Source organism: Kogia breviceps, chromosome 15 (assembly GCF_026419965.1).
Source record: "Kogia breviceps isolate mKogBre1 chromosome 15, mKogBre1 haplotype 1, whole genome shotgun sequence".
NCBI classification, from domain to species: domain Eukaryota; kingdom Metazoa; phylum Chordata; class Mammalia; order Artiodactyla; family Physeteridae; genus Kogia; species Kogia breviceps.
The window spans coordinates 79,913,127-79,935,374 of NC_081324.1; the positions used below are offsets into that span (position 1 = coordinate 79,913,127).

The following is a 22,248-nucleotide window of genomic DNA, read 5'->3' on the forward strand; positions in this document are numbered from 1 at the left end:
CCTTGGGCAAGTTTGTTTTCTTGTGTGAGCCTCAGTTTTCACAACTATAAAATGGGGATATTGAGATCTAATTCTCAAAGTCGAGTGAAGATTAAATCAGATCAGGTGTATACAGATCCTGACAGTGAGCCTGGAATATAAGAGGACCTTAAGATGTTAGTTGGAGTCTCATGGAGCCAGAAGAGAAGGTTCTGGACATGATAATCTAAAAATGATGCTGTGTCGTCCATTTGATTGTAGAGTGTCCAGGCCCCTTGCTCCCTTCCCCTATCTGTGACCTGCTCTCTGACATGAGTAAAAGCCACAATATTGATGATAAACCTATTGCTAGTGATAATCAAGATCATAATAATTAGAATAATAGACACTACGTTTACTGTAAACTTGCTCCGTGCTGGTCCAGGGCACATCGCATGAGTAAGCTCCCTCGTTCCTTGTAACGAACTTAGGACACAGGTCTCATGTTTTATACCCATTTTACAGATGATGAAAATGATACTCATAGAGGCCGCCCAGCTAGGAAGTAATAGAGCAGTACTTCAAATCCAAGTGTGTCCGTTCCTGGAGCCAGCATTCTTTACGGCTGCACACTTCCCCTCCGCGTATCTGACCACTGTGTAGTGAACCACTGTATATGTGACCACTGCATACTTAACTGCTGCATGTTTAACCGCCCCTTATGTCACTGTGGTGCACTTAACCACTATTCTGGCCCTACTGCCCCACTGTGTGCAAGGGCCTACCCGGGAGACTGGTGCATGGAAAATAAAGAGGTAGAGGAAAGGCATTTGGGATTTAGGGAGGGGGTTAATTACCCCCCCCCCCCACAGACATCAAATCCATCCAGATTCAAGGGCTTTTTTTTTCCTAGCAGTATTTTTTTTTTGAGGTATAGTTAATTTGCAAAGTTGTTTTAGTTTCAAGTGTACAGTAAAGTGATTGAGATATATATATATATATATATTCTTTTTCAGATTCTTTTCCATGGTAGGTTATTACAAGATATTGAGTCTAATTCCCTGCGCTATACAGTAGGTCCCTGTTGTTTACCTATTTTATATGTCGTGTGTATCTGTTAATCCCAAACTCCTCATTTATCTCCCCCTCCCACCCCACTCCATACGTTTGTTTTCTATGCCTGTGAGTCTATTTCTGTTTTGTAAATAAGTTCATTTGTATCATTTTTTTAGATTCCACAAATAAATGATATCATATGATATTTGTCTTTCTCTGTGGGGCTTTGGGGTTTTATCTCATCACTTAAATCTGAGTTTAGGATAGTGGTTCCCAAACCTTGCTCCCCTGAGACCCTGGGGTATGAGAATGATGTGCCAGTAATTGACAGAAACAATAAAATCTTTCTCTATTTGATAAGACACATTTTAAAAAGGTCTTTTCTTTCTCCTTGAGCATTTGTGCCTTAAATGTTTTCAGTTTCTCTCAAATTCCTGGCAGCTGTTACACTGGGAAGTGTTTATATGAAACAAGATGATTTAGCAAGTGTCTACATTATTTCATCCATTCCTCCCTCATTTGGTCACTCAACAAATGTTCATTAGGCTCTTACTCTGTGTCAAGCCCTCGTGGAAGGAAAAATCTGGAAGTGGCCGACCGTGCTTACACAAGAGGCCTGTTTGCTTCCCGGCTATGTGTGCCGTGTTTTGTGCTTTATATAACACGTAAGTGTAGTTAAGTAGCTAGGTACTTAATCCCTGTGATTTTTATTTTTAACCTGCTAAAGGTGACTCTCTTGAAACTGTTCTAGATATGGCTATATGACTTTTATTGGCTGACAGTGCAGAGACCTTAACATATATTCTAATCACTGTATCGTTTTTTTCTACTAACTGTAAATACCAGATTCTTAGAATGGAATTAATTATGGCAGCATTTTATGATGTTTTGTAAAGAGTTGAGTAACTTCCAAAAGATCAGCCACACAAACAAGTGTGAAAAGGCAGCTGGTTTTGTGGGAAAGCTCTCAGGCTAGGAATCACACACGCCTCGATTCAAATTCCAACTCGGATACCTCCTTACTGTGCAGCCCTGAGCAAGACAGTTCAACTCTCTTGAGCCTGGTTTTCTTCGCCTGCAGAATGAGACAGTAAAAATCGTAACACCAAGATGGCGTGCCTGACGGAGACCCCAGTCCGCAGGAGCGGCCTTTCGGAAGTAACAGCTAGCGGTCGCCACTGTGTTGACAGGCTCTTTGACCCTGATCCCCAGAAAGTTCTACAAGGTGTCATCTGAGTACGCCTTTAGGACTTGTTAGAAAGGAGATGCGGCTGCAGCTGCTGGACTGCTGCCGGGCTGAGGGATGAGAACGAGGCTGGCCACCATTCAGCAGCAGACCCTCTTGAGACTGTCTGCTTGCCCTTGCTCCTGTTGGGTTACCACAGGTGGAAGCAGGAGACGGGTTCAGCAGCAGCCTACAGGCCGTGACCCAGGAGGCGCAGTGAGGGACAGAGCTGCTGCTGTGCGGCTGACGGGGTCTTGGCACTCCGGCCAGGTGTCAGGCCTGTGCCTCTGAGGTGGGAGAGCCGAGTTCAGGACACTGGTCCACCAGAGACCTCCCGGCTCCACGTAATTTCAAACGGCGAAAACTCTCCCAGAGATCTTCATCTCAACACTAAGACCCAGCTCCACTCAACAACCAGCAAGCTACAGTGCTGGACACCCTATGCCAAACAACTAGCAAGACAGGAACAAAACCCCATCCATTAGCAGAGAGGCTGCCTAAAATCATAATAAGGTCACAGACACCCCAAAACACACCACCGGATGCAGTCCTGCCCACCACAAAGACAAGATCCAGCCTCATCCACCAGAGCACAGGCACCAGTCCCCTCCACCAGGAAACCTACACAACCCACTGAACCAACCTTAGCCACTGGGCGCAGACACCAAAAACAATGGGAACTATGAACCCGCAGCCTGCAAAAAGGAGACCCCAAACACAGTAAGATAAACAAAATGAGAAGACAGAGGAATACACAGCAGATGAAGGAGCAAGGTGAAAGCCCACCAGACCAAACAAATGAAGAGGAAATAGGCAGTCTACCTGAAAAAGAATTCAGAGTAATGATAGTAAAGATGATCCAAAATCGTGGAAATAGAATGGAGACAGTACAAGAAACGTTTAACAAGGACCTAGAAGAACTAAAGAGCAAACAAACAATGATGAACAGCACAATAAATTAAATTTAAAATTCTGTAGAAGGAATCAATAGCAGAATAACTGAGGCAGAAGAACGGATAAGTGACCTGGAAGATAAAATAGTGGAAATAACTACCACAGAGCAGAATAAAGAAAAAAGAATGAAAAGAATTGAGGACAGTCTTAGAGACCTCTGAGACAATATTAAACATACCAACATTCGAATTATAGGGTTCCCAGAAGAAGACGAGAGAAAGAAACGGACTGAGAAAATATTTGAAGAAATTACAGTTGAAAACGTCCCCTAATATGGGAAAGGAAATAATCAAGTCCAGGAAGCACAGAGAGTCCCATACATGATAAATCCAAGGAGAAACACGCCAAGACACATATTAATCAAACTATCAAAAATTAAATACAAAGAAAAAATATTAAAAGCAGCAAGGGAAAAGCAACAAATAGCACACAAGAGAATCCCCGTAAGCTTAACAGCTGATCTTTCAGCGGAAACTCTGCAAGCCAGAAGGGAGTGGCAAGACATATTTAAAGTGGTGAAGGGAAAAACCTACAACAAAGATTACTCTACCCGGCAAGGATCTCATTCAGATCCGACAGAGAAATTAAAACCTTTACAGACAAGCAAAAGCTAAGAGAATTCAGCACCACCACACCGGCTTTTCAACAAATGCTAAAGGAATTTCTCTAGGCAGGAAACACAAGAGAAGGAAAAGACCTTCAACAACAAACCCAAAACAGTTAAGAAAATGGTAATAGGAACATATATATTGATAATTACCTTAAATGTAAATGGATTAAATACTCCCACCAAAAGACATAGACTGGCTGAATGGATACAAAAATAAGACCCATATATATGCTGTCTACAAGAGACCCACTTCAGACCTAGGGACACATACAGACTGAAAGTGAGGGGGTGGAGAAAGATATTCCATGAAAATGGAAATCAAAAGAAAGCTGGAGTAGCAATTGCATATCAGACAAAATAGAATTTAAAATAAAGATTACTACAAAAGACAAAGGACACTACATAATGATCAAGGGATCAATCCAAGAAGAAGGTATAACAATTGTAATATTTATGCACCCAACAGAGGAACACCTGAATACATAAGGCAAATGCTAACAGCCATAAAAGGGGAAACTGACAGTAATCATAGTAGGGGACTTTAACACCCCACTTTCACAAATGGCCAGATCATCCAAAATGAAAATAAATAAGGAAACACAAGCTCTAAATGATACATTAAACAAGATGGACTTAATTGATATTTATAGGACATTCCATCCAAAAACAACAGAATACATTTTCTTCTCAAGTGCTCATGGAACATTCTCCAGGATAGATCATATCTTGGGTCACAAATCAAGCCTTGATAAATTTCAGAAAATTGAAATTGTATCAAGTATCTTTTCCTACCACAATGCTATGAGACTAGATGTCAATTACAGGAAAAAGAATCTGTTAAAAAATACAGGGGCTTCCCTGGTGGCGCAGTGGTTGAGAATCCGCCTGCCGATGCAGGGGACACAGGTTCGTGCCCCGGTCCGGGAGGATCCCACGTGCCACGGAGCGGCTGGGCCCGTGAGCCATGGCCGCTGGGCCTGCGCGTCCGGAGCCTGTGCTTTGCAATGGGAGAGGCCACAACGGTGAGAGACCCGCATATCACAAAAAAAAAAAAAAAAAAATACAAACACATGGAGGCTAAACAGTACACTACTTAATAACCAAGAGATCATGGAAGAAATCAAAGAGGAAATCAAAAAATACCTAGAAACAAAAGACAGTGAAAACACGACAACCCAAAACCTATGGGATGCAGCAAAAGCAGTAATAAAAGGGAAGTTTATAGCAATGCAATCCTACCTCAAGAAACAAGAAACATTTCAAATAAACAACCTAACCTTACACCTAAAACAATTAGAGAAAGAAGAACAAAAATCCCCAAAGTTAGCAGAAGGAAAGAAATCATAAAGATCAGATCAGAAATAAATGAAAAAAAAAATGAAGGAAATGATAGCAAAGAGCAATAAAACTAAAAGCTGGTTCTTTGAGAAGATTAACAAAATTGATAAACCATTAGCCAGACTCATCAAGACAAAAAGAGAGAAGACTCAAATTAACAGAATTAGAGATGAAAAAGGAGAAGTAACTACTGACACGGCAGAAATACAAAGGATCATGGGAGATTACTACAGGCAACTATATGCCAGTAAAATGGACAGCCGGGACAAATTCTTAGAAAAGAAGAAATGGACAGATTCTTGGAAAAGCACAACCTTCCGAAACTGAACCAGGAAGAAATAGAAAATATAAAGAGCCCAATCACAAGCACTGAAATTGAAACTGGGATTAAAAATCTTCCAACAAACAAAAACCCAGGACCAGATGGCTTCACAGGCGAATTCTATCAAACATTTAGAGAAGAGCTAACACCTATCCTTCTCAAACTCTTCCAAAATATAGCAGAGGAAGGAACACTCCCAAACTCATTCTACAAGGCCATTATCACCCTGATACCAAAACTAGACAAAGACGTCACAAAGAAAGAACTACAGGCCAATATCACTGATGAACATAGATGCAAAACTCCTCAACAAAATACTAGCAAACAGAATCCAACAGCACATTAAAAGGATCATATACCATGATCAAGTGGGGTTTATCTCAGGAATGCAAGGATTCTTCAATATATGCAAATCAATCAGTGTGATATACCATATTAACAAATTGAAGGATGAAAAACATGTGATCAGCTCAATAGATGCAGAAAAATCTTTTGACAAAATTCAACACCCACGGGCTTCCCTGGTGGTGCAGTGGTTGAGAGTCCGCCTACCGATGCAGGGGACATGGGTTCGTGCCCCGGTCCAGGAAGATCCCACATGCTGCAGAGTGGCTAGGCCCGTGAGCCATGGCTACTGAGCCTGCGCATCTGGAGCCTGTGCTCTGCAATGGAAGAGGCCACAGCAGTGAGAGGCCTGCATACTGCAAAAAAAGAAAAAAGAAAAAAAAAATTAACACCCACTTATGATAAAACCCTCCAGAAAGTAGGCATAGAAGGAACTTACCTCAGTATAATAAAGGCCATATATGACAAACCCACAGCCAACATCGTTCCCAGTGGTGAAAAACTGAAACTATTTCCTCTAATGTTAGGCACAAGACAAGGTTGTCCACTCTCACCACTATTATTCAACATAGTTTTGGAAGTTTTAGCCACAGCAATCAGAGTAGAAAAAGAAATAAAAGAAATCCAAATCAGAAAAGAAGGAAAGCTGCCACTGTTTGCAGATGACATGATGCTATACATAGAGAATCCTAAAGATGCCACAAGAAAACTGCTAGAGCTAATCAATGAATTTGGTAGAGTAGCAGGATACAAAATTAATGCACAGAAATCTCTTGCATTCCTATACTCTAATGATGGAAAATCTGAAAGAGAAATTAAGGAAACACTACCATTTACCACTGCAACAAAAAGAGTAAAATACCTAGGGATAAACCTACCTGAGGAGGCAACCTACCTGTATGCAGAAAACTATAAGACACTGATGAAAGAAATTAATGATGATACCAACAGATGGAGAGATATACCATGTCCTTGGATTGGAAGAATCAACATTGTGAAAATGACTGTACCACCCAAAGCAGTCTGCAGATTCAGTGCAATCCCTATCAAACTACCAATGGCATTTTTCACAGAGCTAGAACAAAAAATCTTAAAATGTGTATGGAGACATAAAAGACCCCAAATAGCCAAAGCAGTCATGAGGGAACAAAACGGAGCTGGAGGAATCAGACTCCCTGACTTCAGACTATACTACAAAGCTACAGTAATCAAGACAATATGGTACTAGCCCCCAAACAGAAACATACATCAATGGAACAAGATAGAAAGCCCAGAGATAAACCCACGCACCTATGGTCAACTAATCGATGACAAAGGAGGCAAGGATATACAATGGGGAAAAGACAGTCTTCTCAATAAGTGGTGCTGGGAAAACTGGACAGCTACATGTAAAATAATGAAATTAGAACACTCCCTAAAACCATACACAAAAATAAACTCAAAATGGATTCGAGATCTAAATGTAAGACCGGATACTATAAAACTCTTAGAGGAAAACATAGGAAGAACACTCTTTGACATAAATCACAGCAAGATCTTTTTTGATCCACCTCCTAGAGTAATGGAAATAAAAATAAAATAAACAAATGGAACCTAATGAAACTTCAAAGCTTTTGCACAGCAAAGGAAACCATAAACAAGACGAAAAGACAACCCTCAGAATGGGAGAACATATTTGCAAATGAATCAACGGACAAAGGGTTAATCTCCAAAATATATAAACAGCTCATGCAACTCAATATTAAAGAAACAAACAACCCAATCCAAAAATGGGCAGAAGACCTAAATAGACATTTCCCCCACAGAAGACATACAGATGGCCAAGAGGCACATGAAAAGCTGCTCAACATCACTCATTACTAGAGAAATGCAAATCAAAACTACAATGAGGTGACACCTCATACCGGTCAGAATGGGCATCATCAGAAAATCTACAAACAACAAATGCTGGAGAGGGTGTGGAGAAAAGGGAACCCTCTTGCACCATTGGTGGGAATGCAAGTTGATACAGCCACTATGGAGAACAGTATGGAGGTTCCTTTAAAAACTAAAAATAGAACTACCATGTGACCCAGCAATCCCACAACTGGGCATATACCCTGAGAAAACCATAATTCAAAAAGAGTCATGTACCACAATGTTCATTGCAGCACTATTTACTATAGCCAGGACATGGAAGCAACCTAAGTGTCCATCGACAGATGAATGCATAAAGAAGATGTGGCACATATATACCATGGAATATTACTCAGCCATAAAAAGAAACGAAATTGAGTTATTTGTAGTGAGGTGGATGGACTTAGAGTCTGTCATACAGAGTGAAGTAAGTCAAAAAGAGAAAAACAAATACCGTATGCTAACACATATATATAGAATCTATAAAAAAAACAAAACAAAACATGGTTCTGAAGAACCTAGGGGCAGGACAGGACTAATGACGGAGCCGTAGAGAATGGACTTGAGGAAACGGGGAGAGGGAGGGGTGGGGCTGGGACGAAGTGAGAGAGTGGCATTGACATATATACACTACCAAATGTAAAATAGATAGCTGGTGGGAAGCAGCCTCATAGCACAGGGAGATCAGCTTGGTGCTTTGTGACCACCTAGGGGGTGGGATAGGGAGGCTGGGAGGGAGACGCAAGAGGGAGGAGATATGGGGATATATGTATATGTATAACTGATTCACTTTGTTGTAGAGCAGAAACTAACACACCATTGTAAAAGCAATTACACTACAATAAAGATGTTAAAAAAATCATAACACCCTCAAAGTGCTTTTGTGAGCATCAAAGTATATAAAACATTTGGTGCATAATAAGTGAATAAACGGTAGCTGTGTTGTTACTAATAATGACAGTAACATTTTATTAATAATCTATTTTCCCAGAGAGGTTCAGCTGGGTTGGCATGTTTCAATTCCCAAGCAGTTTTTCATCCAAAACCATATCTTTTTGCCATGGGATAGTGCTTTAAAAAAAATCCCTGGAGCCTGCCCCAATTATAAAAGGAGATAACTTGACTTCATTTAACTGCAGCCTGAGCCTTTGAATTTAATTGAACAGCAAATAATTATTCCTGAAGAGTAGAGATTTTTGAGGTTCCGTGAAGCGATTTAAGAAATGTATCTTGTTACATTAGACCTTGGCAAATATACTTTTAATAATCAGCTGCTACTTAACCTACCTTCTGCCTCCTGTTTAATTTCCAGCAGGAACTACAGACACGACGTATTGGGGAGAGAGGGTGCTGAACTGCCGATTAATTATTTAAAAACTGATTTATTTACCAAAGTGAGCCATTTGCAAATTCAATAATAAATCTATTAAGGAGCAGTTAACCTCTGTAACTCTGATTTAACTAATCAATTGATGTTTGGGTAACGTACAGCATCTGTCTCATTAGGTCAGCATTAACTCCTTATTTGAGGCATTTAATCTGAAGTGTAACCAAATCAGCTATGAGGTGGTAATTAAGTATTCACTATGGGTCCTTCACCCTCCAAGGAACTGGGTCCTTTCCCAGCTGCAACAGCCCTGATTGGGGGTTTGGGGAACCCTGTGTCCTCTAATACCCAGTTCTGTTTTCCCCTCAGTGCCTCCCAAGGCAAAGACTTGACGCCACCCCCTTCCTCCAGGGGGAAGAAGAAAAAGAAGAAAGCTACCCGGAAGAAGAGAAGGAGGTGAGGGCCCCAAGGGACATGGAACACTGAAGATGGGGGAATGGACCAAAAGAGGGGTACTAAGGGCTTTGGAGTCAGACAGTGACTCCCCTGGGATTCAGATCCCCTCTATGCCTCTTAACTAGCTGTGTGACCTTGGGCAAGTCACTTCACCTCTCTGAGCCTGTTTCCACTTCTATAAAATGGTGGAAGTACCTGCCTCTTGGGGTTTTATGAGAATTAGGTGAGAAAATGGATGTGGAAGCAGCTGTCACAGTGTGTGGCACATAGTAAATGACTAGTCTGAAGCATAGTCATGACCATGAATATTTGCTCATTTAATTATTTTTGGAGACCTCACATATGTGAGCAGCTGTACCAAACACTGTGAGCTCCATGATCTCTTTTACGCTTGACCACGATCTAGCAGGCAGGCATTATTATCCCCGTTTTATTTTTATTAAAAAAATTTTCCCAGTTTTATTGAGATATAATTGACCTATAACATTGTATTAGTCCAAGGTTACAGCGTCATGATTTGACATATGTTTATATTTGCTGAATGAGTACCACAGTAAGCGTGGTTAACCTCTCCATCACCTCGTATAGTTACAGTGGTTTTTCTTGTGATGAGATCTTTTAAGATCTAATCTCTTAGCAGTACAGTATTGTCAACTCTAGTCACCATGACTCATTTCTCTTATAGCTATTATCCCCATTTTCGAGATGAGAAAATAAAGTCTCAGAGAGGAGGTGACAGAACCTACAGACACTTGATTCCAGGCTCCTCAGTTGCTTCCACCACACGCAAATGCCAAGGATAATGGACTTTATGTTTTGGGCCAGCTATTGGCTCTTTCGTACCCTGTGAGGTTTTTCTGTGTACAATAATACCTTTTAATTTTTTTGTATTTAAAAATATTGTCAGATTTTCTTCTAGGCTGTCAATCCCTAGACTAAAAGTGGGTTCAGTGTTCCACACCCCAAGGGGTGGTCAGAGAGATGTTCCTTAGAGGGGCGAGTTAAAAATCCCTTCAAACCTTGGAGGCAGTATTTGAAGAAGCCTGCAGGGGGCAGCAGAGAGCAGAGTCTGGATGACTCAGGCCCTGACTCCAGGTTTTCTGGGGCCCTGTTGCCTCCACACCCCTTTCACCTAGTTCTAAGGGGCTAGGCCCAAAGAGGACCCAGAGGGGACTGTGAATGAAGACCCTGAGTTGCAGCCCTTCTAGGGCGAGGGGCGGAATTGGGGTAAGTGGCCTGAGCTTCCTGATTTTAGGTATGGACAGGAGAGCGTGTCAAAGAAGGAAACCAGAGGGATCAGGCTGCCATCATTCATTCATTCATTCATTCAGTAGGTCCGGTGAGCCCTCTCTGGGGACAAGTGCTATGATTCCCTGAGTCCGATTGTTTCTCAACCCTGCATCTCCCCCTGCAGACATGTTTTATTTGACCTGCAAAGTGTTTTTCGTCTTTTTTAGTTGGTGGCCATATTTTAAAACCAGGAGATGTCAGACGAAAATGTGTTTTTCTTGCAACGTCTATTCAAAAGTCAGGAGCTCTAGAAGCCCAGGCCTGCATTCCTACCTGGGACCTTCAGCTGATCTGAGAAGCAGCCATACCCCTGGGTCAGGTGCCCTCTGGTTCACCACAGGCCTCACCACTCCCTGCTGTCGCCCCTGCTCCCCCACCCCCACCCCCGCCAACCTGCTGCATCCATTTAAGCTATCTGAGGGGCAGGCCTGTGTTGGCGTTGAGTTTGCAGCTCCTGGTACGCTTCAACCTTGGTATTTTATCAGTGGGAGAACAGGAGACTTGGAGTGAGCAGTGACATGCCCAAGGTGACTTATAAATTAATGGTAGAGTCAGAATTGGAACTCGGGTTACCCGAACCTCAGCCTTGAGTCATAATCATGATTCTAGGGCATCTCTGTTTCTTGGTTAACCCCTTCATGGCACCACCGTGCTGAGTGCATCCTGGCAAGATCCCCTGCGGGGGTTTGGTCTTACCAGGGAGACACGGGGGTGGAGCAGAAGAGAGACCTTTAAAGTATGTGCAGTTTGGGAAGAGGGCAGCAGACAAAAATAAATATTTATGGCCTGACCAGGAGGACAGCTAAGGGTGCTATAGTGATTGAGAGCAAAGCCCCTGGGATCAGTGAGTCTTCAGTTTGAATCTCAGCTCACCCACCTTCTTAGCTGTGTGTCTTTGGGCAAGTCACTTTACCTCTCTGGACCCTGCTTTCTTTGTCTGAAAAGGGAGGGTAGCAATTGTACCTACCTAAGAAGTGTGTGGAAAGATTAAATGAGATTATACCTGTAGTAAAACACATGGTAACATGTGAAACAAATGCAAACTAACTCTGCAAATTATCATCCTTGATGTGTGTTACTGAAAGAGCCGAGGCATGTCTGGGGGCTGGAGAAAGGTCTCTATGAAACCAACCCTGGCCCTCAAAGCCTCTCTCTGAAGTGTGTCTCCCCTCCCCGGCAGGTCCCCCTCATATAGCCCATCGCCTGTCAAGAAAAAGAAGAAGAAAAGTTCCAAGAAACATAAGAGACACAGGTACTGTCCTTCCTCCTCTGCAAATAAACAGGGATGTTCCCGCTGGGGTGAGGGTGGAGGTGACAGCGGATGGCGCTGAAAGGTCATTTGGAAGCCTGTCATTTCATTTATAAAAAATACTCATCTGTGTGTTGTCGTGTATTTGTATCTCGTCTAACTTGGGACTCTGGTTGCAAGGACCAGAGGCCCACTGATGCTAACTCAGGCCAGAGGGGAATTTGTTCTAAGGAGACAGGAATGTCTCAGGGACCAGCCCAGGCCTCAGTGAGGGGCTAGAACCGAAGAATGGAAAGCTGACACAACCCAAGACAAACCCCCCTAGTGCACACAGGGGGACGTGGACCCTGCACCCTGTTCCTGTCTCTTCATGTTGCAGACCCAGACACAGGAAGATACTGTGTCTCTCGGTCTTGTTCCTTATTCCAAATTCCCAAGGAGAGACCTTTCTGGCTGGTCCAACTATGTCCTAGAGAATGGGATCCTGTGAAACGTGGCTTCTAGATCGTACACCCTTGTGGACGGTGGTTAAGGGGCATTAGGAACTGGACACACAGTCCCAGAGGAGCTCACTATACACATGTGCGTGTGTACACACATACACACACACACACACACACACACACACACGCTATGGGGAAAAATAAAAGACAGGAAGGCTGTACGTCGGAGGTCTCAAATCTGTGGTTACTGGGCCAAGGCAACATTTTATCATTGAAAGATTTCACAATACAAAAATCCAAGTTTTCCTGCTCCTCTGTAAAATCAGAAGCTCTCTCTTCGTTGGACCAGTTTTCCCACAGGCAACCGTCACTGGGGCTGAGGAGCTGCTATGTGTTTAGACAGAGCGGAGGTGCCACGCCGTCCCCACCTAGCCTGCTCCCCTCCATCTACACGCATTTACAAAGCTTGTTTGCACCCCCCCCCCCCCCCCCGGGCTCAGAGAGTTTGAAGCTATCTTTGTAAGTTAAGATATTTGCTGTGGTTGGCTGTGGATGACAGGGAAAGAGTGGTTTGTATTTTTTTTTTGCTTATCTGTATCTTCCAATTTTCCTACACGGGTGGTGGATGATTTGTGCAATTAAACCACCACAGCAGAACGAAAGGTAAGCGGTCATTTGGGTTCCCCCCCCCGCCGCATCTCACCCTCTCGTTCAAAGTAGCCCCCATGTGGCTTTTGCCAACCCAGGGGTGTGGTTGCCTTTCAGCCCTTGTTGCCAGAAAGCTCTCAACTCAGCTTGGTCTCACCGATCACGTCTACCAGCTGCCCAAACACGCCAACTAATGCTCTCTGAGTTTGTGCTCAAGACAAGGTGTGGGCGCAAACCAGTTGTAAAATGTTGCTAATTTGGTGTTCGAAACTTTCCCAGCAGAGTCCTTTGTCGAGGCAGGGCCTGCCTGTGACCGCAGGCTGCTGTCTCGTCACCTTCCTGTGCTGAGCAGTTTGTCCCAGTTTAGGGGTTGGATGGGAAGCAAGAGCATTTTTCTTTTTTTTTTTTTTTTTTTTTTTTTTTTTTGCGGTACGCGGGCCTCTCACCGTTGTGGCCTCTCCCGTTGCGGAGCACAGGCTCCAGACGCGGAGGCTCAGCGGCCATGGCTCACGGGCCCAGCCGCTCCGCGGCATGTGGGATCCTCCTGGACCGGGGCACAAACCCGCGTCCCCTGCATCAGCAGGCAGACTTGCAACCACTGCGCCACCAGGGAAGCCCTCTGAAGCATTTTTCTATATGGATCTCGGGAGCCAAGTGGCTTCTTACTCGAGGCCTTCTTCTCATGCGCAAGAGACTAGGCCAGAGGGTTAGAAACAGGCTTTCTTTCTGCGGGCTACAGTTGGCCCAGGGCTTGTTGGAGGTTTAGAGGGAAGAAGGGCCATTAAATGGGGAATTAGGAGGGGGAAATACAAATGCCAGTTCTTCCCAGACCCTCATCTACTGAGCGTCAGTCTAATTCTAGTCCATTTTCTCCAAGTTCTTAAAATGTTTGGTTAGTGATGGTTGACTTTTTGGAGCTGGGATCTAGGAGTAGAGGATGCATTGAGCTATTTTTGTCTCGCTTTCAATTAACTAAGGCTTCAGGGTTAAAAATCCCATTTTTCACATCTATTTATTGAATACCCATTGTGTGTCACAAATTAGGATTCAGGGTCCTGAGAACAGAACAGCAACCGGAACCCAGTCCCTGCCCTCAAGTCGCTCACGTTCTAGTGGGAAAAATGGTAGTCATATTACGCAGAAGTCTGTACCGTAGTGAGGCTGAGCTCAGAAGCTCACCCAGGGTTTGTGGGAACAGAGGGGAGGCACCAAACCAGCCTGAGTGGACTGGAAGATGCTACAAGGGGAAGGTGACATCTGTGGGAGGCTCTGAAGAATGAATCGGGGTTACATAGGTGACGCTGTGTGGCCCTTGGCAACTTAACTAACTTCTCTGAGCTTCAGTGTCTTTGTTAAATGGTTGTTAATAGTACTTCACGGGTTTGGGGAAGAGATTGAATGAGATGGTGTGTGAGACGTGCTTAGCACGGAGCCTAGCCTCCAGTAAAGAGTTGCACTTGTGGAAGTCGCTTGTCCCAGGAAGATGTAAATGATGATGATGATGATGAAGAAGAAGAACCCACAACTAGGGAGAGACAAGACCGAAGTGAGACCTGGGGGAAGGGAGGAGGCAGACGGACTCTTCTGGCCCCTCATGCAACCTTTTCCAGGAGAGGCTTACTGACAAATTTGGGTGAGGAGTGAAACACTGGTAGGTTTTGACCTGGAAATTCAAAATGCAAACCACTGTTTCTCATATGACCTTCAAATCTAAAAGAGGAGGAGGATTTGCTAGGTGTCCCGGTCCCCTTGTAGCCTCATCACAAATACACTGATACATCCATCCCAGGAAAAGAAACTTCAGACTCACATTTATTTTCTTCCCTCCCTCCCTCTGTTCCTTTCTTCCCTCTTCCTTCCTCTCCTTCACTCCCTCCCTCTCTCTCTCTCTCTCTCTCTCCTTTCCTTCCTCCCTCTCTCTCTTCTTTTTTTTTTTTTTTTTTTCCCCTCCATCAGGTCATTCTCCAAGAAGAGAAGGCACAGGTAAGCATCTTGTTGCCTCCGGCTGCCCGCTTAGCTTTCTGCTTTCCTAACCAGGTTTAGGCAGCATCTAGGGTCAAGCTCTCCGCCTCTACCTCTGTGTTCACGCCCCCTTCATCTTCCTGGGCCTCAGTTTCCTCTGAAATGAAGGCCCTGATCTGATTTCCCTGAAAGTTCCAAGCCAGACTATCAATTTCCCCCAGGCCAGATGGTTGCTGCCGGACCAGCTCCTGTCGATTCCTCTCCCTGGCAGGTCTCGCCACCCTTGCCAGAGTCTGTTTGTTTGACCGCTGGTTGAAATCTTGGGTTGGGGCATGTAGAGAAGCATCAGCCCCAGTCACCCCACCCAAGCCTTCCCAGATCCTAGCCGAGGGACAGAGGCCGAGTGCCATGAGCACAAATAACGCTGTCGCCTGTGGGGTACTCACTATAAATCAGATCCTGTGCTGAGCCTTTTCCATGCGCGTGTGTATTTAATCTCCATTCATCCCCATCACAACGCTGTGCGGTGGATATCCTTATTATTTCCATTTTACAGATGAAGAAACTAAGACTCAGGAGGTGTGGGAGGCATGTCCACAGACACACGGTCAGAAGGTGGCAGAGCCAAAACTCAAACCCAAATCTGTCAGACAGAGGATCAGGACACCCTTCCGTGGCTTCCAAAATAACCATAGCACAGTTCCAGCCGCTGGCAGAGTGCAAAGGCCTTTCATTCATTCAGTTAACAAATGGACCCTGATAACCGATGCCATCCATCCGCTCAGCACAACAGCTTGAGCAATGGCGCCATTTTAAGGGCAAGGAAACCGGGTCTTCAAGGGGACAGGTAACCTGCCTGATTTCACACAGCAACTCAGCAGCAGAGCCAGGATGTGAACTTGGATCGTTCAGTGAGGTCCTGGGCTCTCCACCTCCCGGGCTGAGTCCCAAACACGTGCCAAGGTGCAATTTCAGTCGGATGAAATCAGATTTTCTCCTTCCCAGGACTTAGGCCAGCGATACGCTCCTGGTGACCCTCTGAAGCCGGTCTGGCTTGAACTACCAAACAGCGTTCGCCCTCTGGGGCCTCCGTTTGATGATGCTGGCACCCTGGGTCCTCACTGTCCGTTCTGCGCGCACCCCAGTACCGTGACTTTACAAGAAAACAGGCGCCGGAATATTCACGAGCAGAACGTTTCAGAACCCGCCCAAGTTCATGAGGCTTTAGAGCAGCTCCCCGGATATTCCATTCTTTTCTCTTAGACATTGACTGAACAGCAGTCAAGAGGAGGGGCCCTGGGGACCCGTGGTCTGGGGCCACTCTCCGGCTCACCTGTGTGATCCTGGTCAAGTTTCTTAGCCAGTCTAAGGCTCAGTTTCTATTCCTGGAAAATGAGTGCTTATTAAATGTGCCACTGCCCATAGGTTGTAGGGAGAACGAAATGAGGCTCTTGCCAAGAGGTATTAGCACAGCGCTTGCCTGATAAGAAAGCCTCAAAGCATGGCGGATATGATTACCTTTGCTACTGCTGTTATTATGCAGCTGCCAGAGCTGATCTTAGGATCCTCCGTCCCCCATCCCCACTCTGTACGTGTGGGTTGGTGTGTCTAGCTGAACCCACTGGGCGAAAACGTTGGCAGCAACTGCTCTGATCTTAGAAATGATCAGTGTCCATTCCCAAACTGCCTGAATCTAGTGACCACCGTGTGTCAAGCATTTTGACTACTTTATCTTTCGCTAGAATTTTGCATCTTTCAGTTAATTGGCCATTTCTCATTCAGCTCCTCCAGCCCAAAAAACAAAAGAAAGGAAGAGAAGAGGCACAAAAAACAGTAAGTAGATTCCACCTACAACATACTGTCCAGCTTGGGGAGGTGGGGGACTGACCTGTGAACAGCCAGAGGGTTAGAACTGCCAAAGAAATGGGGACAAGGAGAGGAGGGTGGGCGAGCAAGAGGGGAGAGAAGCAAGGGGAAGACAGAACTGTGTGTAGACCTGCAATTGTGGGTTTGTCATGCATGGGCGCATATGGTTGTGTATGTGATGTGTGTGTGTGCATGCGTGTCTCTGCATGAAAGTGAGCGGTGTGCATGTGTGTGCCCATTGTGTGTGAATGCTGAGTGCCTGTGTGCGTTGTGTAACGTTTGTACGTGGTGCGTATATGTGTAGCGTGCACTCTGTAAATACTATCTGTACACTCTTCCATCGTGCAAACATTTGTGTGCAATGCAGGTGCATAGTGAGTGGTGTGTGGGGGGAGTATATATCTGTGTTCACACGAATGCATACGTGTGCCTGTGCTTATGTGAGCATGAACTTGAATAGCATGCACGTAGGTGCCCTGTCTGCTACTATGTGCTAGTTCGGTGCCCTCGGCGTGTGCACCGCTTAATCTCCGTGCATTACTCATAGGGAGGGTGCGGGATGGGGTTTACCTGTGCACATGTGTGCTGTGTGTGCACAGGTGGGAAAGGGGGCATGATCACACGTGCGTGCATGTGAGTCCCAGCCCCAGTCTCTGGGCTTAGAGCATGGAGATGTCAGGGGAGCTCCTACCCCCGGCCTCGGGTCCCAGCTGGTTCACGGTTTATAGCTGGTAGTAGAAATTCAAATCAGCCAGAGCTGCCGGAAGAGTTCAGTTCCCAGCCAAATTAAAAGTAAATTTGGGGGCTTCCCTGGTGGCGCAGTGGTTGAGAGTCCGCCCGCCGACGCAGGGGACGCGGGTTCGTGCCCCGGTCCGGGAGGATCCCACATGCCGCGGAGCGGCTGTTCCCGTGAGCCATGGCCGCTGAGCCTGCGCGTCCGGAGCCTGTGCTCTGCAACGGGAGAGGCCACGACAGTGAGAGGGCCGCGTACCGCAAAAAAAAAAAAAAAAAAAAAAGAGTAAATTTGGTTACAACCCATCTTCTTTATACCCTTGCAGATGTTAGTGAGTGTGTTTTCCAATAAACTAACATTTTATCTCCCACCAAGAAGCTTCTAAAGAGAGAATGAAAGGCAGTGGGATGAAAGGCAGTGGGCTGCTGGGGGGGAAAAGAGGAAGCAGGGCACGGCGCTCAGCTTTGCCGGCCTGAAGCGTCTCCTCACCCAAGGTCAGTGCGAAAGAGGGCATTTCAGGCACCACCACGGGGGCCTGGGGAACGCTCCAGAAGGAAGCAATAGATCTGTGAGTTAGCTCAGGGAAGAACTTCCCCGTCATCAAGCCTGTTCAGTTCACGTCAAGAGGCAGTCATTGGTCATCTGTAAGGTAGACGCTCACGCTAAGCACAGACAGAGTCTGTTCTCAGAGACTTCCGCATGGCTTGTCCGTGGAGCTGTGGTCTGGACAGTCACTGAGCTGGCGGCTGCGCCCAGACCCGACCCCAAGAGTTCTGGGAAGATCATGACAGAGGCACCGACTGCCTGCCTGAGGGCAGCAAGGTGGCCACCCTGCCCGGTGCCAAGAGTTGGACGGGTCTCAGAAATCACTAGCAGGACATGAAAGAAGGTCATGAAGCCAAAAAACAAGAGTCAGGAGAGGGGGGAGCAAGAAACACAGGGCACCCCTGAGATCAGGTGGTTGTTCTTGCCAAGATCCTTGGTTAGTTAAGGCGGCTTTTAAACAGGGGACCGCTGGAGTAACTTACTTCCTCTTATTCAGCATCCCTTAGAGAGGCCCTAACAGGTGTCAGGCCCTGTGCGGGGCCCGAGGACAGAGATTAGACAGATGTGCCTCCCTGCCTCGAGGAGCTCGCAGCGGGACACCGGGGACAGATGTGGGACAGGTCACAGCACAGCAGTGGCAGATGGAAGCCCTGGGTGAGGTGGGAGCCCGGGTGCAGGAAAGAGGGCGTGGTGGTGAGGGGAGGCTTCCTGAGGGAGGGGCGGCTTAGGCTGGGGCAAAGGATGGAGGTAACCATTCTAGGCTGCAGGTTAGGCAAGTGGTTTAATCTCTCTGTGCCTTGGTTTCTGCATCTGTAAACTAGGAGTAATAAGAGAATCCACATTGTAGGTTGTTATGAGGAGTAGATGAGTCCATTTAAGGAAAATGCTTAGAACCCAGTGCCTGGCAGCCAGTATGTGTTAGAGACGGGTTACCTACCATCCCCGTCACCATAACCATCACCATCACTACCATCCCCATCATCCCCATCATCATCCCCATCACCATCATCCCCATCCCCATCATCCCCATCATCATCATCCCCATCACCATCCCCATCATCCCCATCATCATCACCATCATCCCCATCACCATCCCCATCATCCCCATCACCATCCCCATCATCCCCATCACCATCCCCATCATCACCATCATCACCATCACCATCCCCATCATCCCCATCATCCCCATCCCCATCATCCCCATTATCCCCATCCCCATCATCCCCATCACCATCCCCATCATCACCATCATCCCCATCCCCATCATCCCCATCATCATCCCCATCATCATCATCACCATCATCCCCATCACCATCCCCATCATCCCCATCACCATCCCCATCATCCCCATCATCATCACCATCATCCCCATCACCATCCCCATCATCCCCATCACCATCCCCATCATCCCCATCACCATCCCCATCATCACCATCATCACCATCACCATCCCCATCATCCCCATCATCCCCATCCCCATCACCATCCTCATCATCCCCATCACCATCCCCATCATCATCATCCCCATCACCATCCCCATCATCCCCATCACCATCCCCATCACCATCCCCATCATCACCATCATCCCCATCATCATCATCATCATCACCCTCATCATCCCCATCACCATCATCCCCATCATCACCATCACCATCACTACCATCAGGGCATCATAAAATGTGGGAAATGTGTGAGCCAGAATACAAGCACCTCGGGGTTGCTTGAGCCTTTCAAACCAGGGCTCTAGATGCCAGGCAAGGAGGCTGGAGAGTTAGGCAGAGGCTGGCTCCTGAAGGTGCCTGGGGTTCAAGGTCAGAGCTTGGACTTGACATAAGGACAATGGGAGGGCTCTAAACGGGGAAGGGATATGGCCTGATGATCACATTACCAGAATCCCTGAGTCTTTTGTTGGGATAACCAAGGTACCTCACAATAGAATCATCTCTAACTCCCACTGGCTTCCTGACTTGGCCCAAACTATTGGCATTCCTTGTACATCCTCAGTGACCACTGCCACTGCTACTTCTGAGTCATCATTATTATTTAGAGAAAGCTGAAGTAACCTGTTATAACACCAGTTTTAGTGGCAGTGGTAACAGTTATTGGTAGTGTAATTTTTGTTGTCGATGATGTTCGTACCTCCTTCTGAGAGTGGGCTTTTGACTCCATGCTAAGAATCCAGACTCAGCTTTCCAGGGCTGAGGTTACAGATTGGCAGCCCAACGGCCTAATGGATTCTGCAAATGTGTGTTGTTAGCCCCAAACTGTGTCTTTTATTTTAAAAAATGACCTTCCATTTAAAATAGGAATGATTTACATAAAAATCTCAACTTCTACATTCACTTGAAAAATTAGAAGATACAGCACCACGGCACTATTCTGGAGACAAAACACTTTCTTTAGCCCCTGCCCTGCGGTTGATATTTTCTGAGTGCCCGACTGATTCACACATTACGGTATCTGACTGGTTCGTGAAACCGTATGAAATGCCGACTCCTGCCTCAGGCGAGGGAGAGGTGATGTGTACAGGTGACGGTTCTGCTCCCAGCAGAGCCCTGGGAGGCAGGCCATCTCCCCCAGGCGACCCCTTTCTGCCCTCTTGTGTTAGGGATGGCCGGTTACACAGGCGGGAGGCGGGGGTGATGCAAGGGGCCGGCCCGGGGGAGACGCGTGACCTTGGGAGGGACGGTGACTCGCGCGCAAGAGAAAGATATGTGTCCCAAGGTCAAAAACTTGCTGTCTCTCTCTCCTCTGATTTGTTCCTTCTCACCCTCCACCCACCCCAAGATCACGAAGCCGGCCCCGGAAGTCCCACCGCCACCGTCATCACCACTGCCCCTCGCGGTCCCAGAGTTCGGAGTCCCGCTCCTCAAGCTGTGACAGCAGGTAACCCCCTCCCTGAGGCACCTCCTCACCCCGGCATCTGCCCAGAGCCCGTCTGAGACTCGGTCACCGTCAGCTCTGCCTCCCACTGTCACTGTCGGAGAGGCCGCTTTCCCAGCAGAAGGGCGCCCCCGCCTCGCACTCAGGCTGTCTGCGCTTCCCTGTAGAGAAGGGGCTGCAGACAGACGGACCCGCTGCCCCCACCTACAGGACTTGCTAACACCGTGCTGCCGTGTCCAGGTGCTGAGCACTCTTCCTGATCCCCTGTGTGATCCCCTCTACAACCCTATGAAGGAGGCACTATTGTCACCCCCATTTTAGAGATGAGGAAACTGAGGCACAGAGAGGTTAAGGAATTTGCCAGGCACTTAGCTACTAAGTGACAAGAGCTTAGGACTGAACTGGGGCATCTGGCTCTGCACTTGACTGTCTCTCACTAAGCGTTGTTCTAAGCACAGAGAAGCTAAGTGACCCATAAAAGGCCACACAGCACAAGGTAACTAGCTCTGAGGCCCTTCCGAGTCTGGTTTCTCCTAACCTGGAACCTCTTTATGCTGACACATTGGCTGCCCCGGCCTGAGAAGAGGAAGAGGTTCTCGTGAATAAGGAGAACAAGAAGAGGGGGTGGGGCTTCGTTGATGCTGGCGTTTGACATTGTTGAGACCAATGGGAACGTCAAGGGCCCCCTGATGGTACCAGGCCAGCTTCCAGATGTCAGAGGCTCCTTTGTTGTTTCCTAAGTGCTTCTCACACTTGGCTACGTGGTCATGTCACGTGGGGAGGTTTAAAAATCTTCCTGTCCCGGTCCCACTGCATCCCAGTTAAGTCAGAACCTCTAGAGGAAGGAGGAGGAGGAGGAGAAATATTTACCTAAATTCTACTCTGAACCAGGCACTGTGCTGCAACTGCAAACACATTCTCCCTCTTAATCATCCCAAGCACACCAGGAGCTAGACCAGAGCTTCTCTACTTTGGCTGCACTGTGGTCGCTTTGGAAGTTTTTAAAAATAACCAGTGCCTGGACCCCAGCTCCACACATTCTGATCTAATCCAGATGATGTAGGTCCAGGGCAGCAAGATTTTTAAATCTCCCAGGTGCTATGAACGTGGAGCCAAGTGTAAAAACATTCGAAAGGAGAAA

The 22,248-nt window shown here is 46.5% G+C and overlaps 1 protein-coding gene across 1 annotated transcript in view; it reads left to right on the plus strand.

The window, feature by feature from the left end:
• SRRM4 (serine/arginine repetitive matrix 4) overlaps nt 1–22,248 on the plus strand; it is a 171,829-nt gene that overhangs the window by 116,247 nt on the left and 33,334 nt on the right. Inside the window, exons 3-7 of the mRNA XM_067014659.1 lie at nt 9,401–9,487; nt 11,958–12,029; nt 15,074–15,100; nt 16,862–16,912; nt 21,012–21,110. Coding sequence (XP_066870760.1) covers nt 9,401–9,487; nt 11,958–12,029; nt 15,074–15,100; nt 16,862–16,912; nt 21,012–21,110 — 336 coding nt within the window. The remainder of the gene's footprint in view (nt 1–9,400; nt 9,488–11,957; nt 12,030–15,073; nt 15,101–16,861; nt 16,913–21,011; nt 21,111–22,248) is intronic.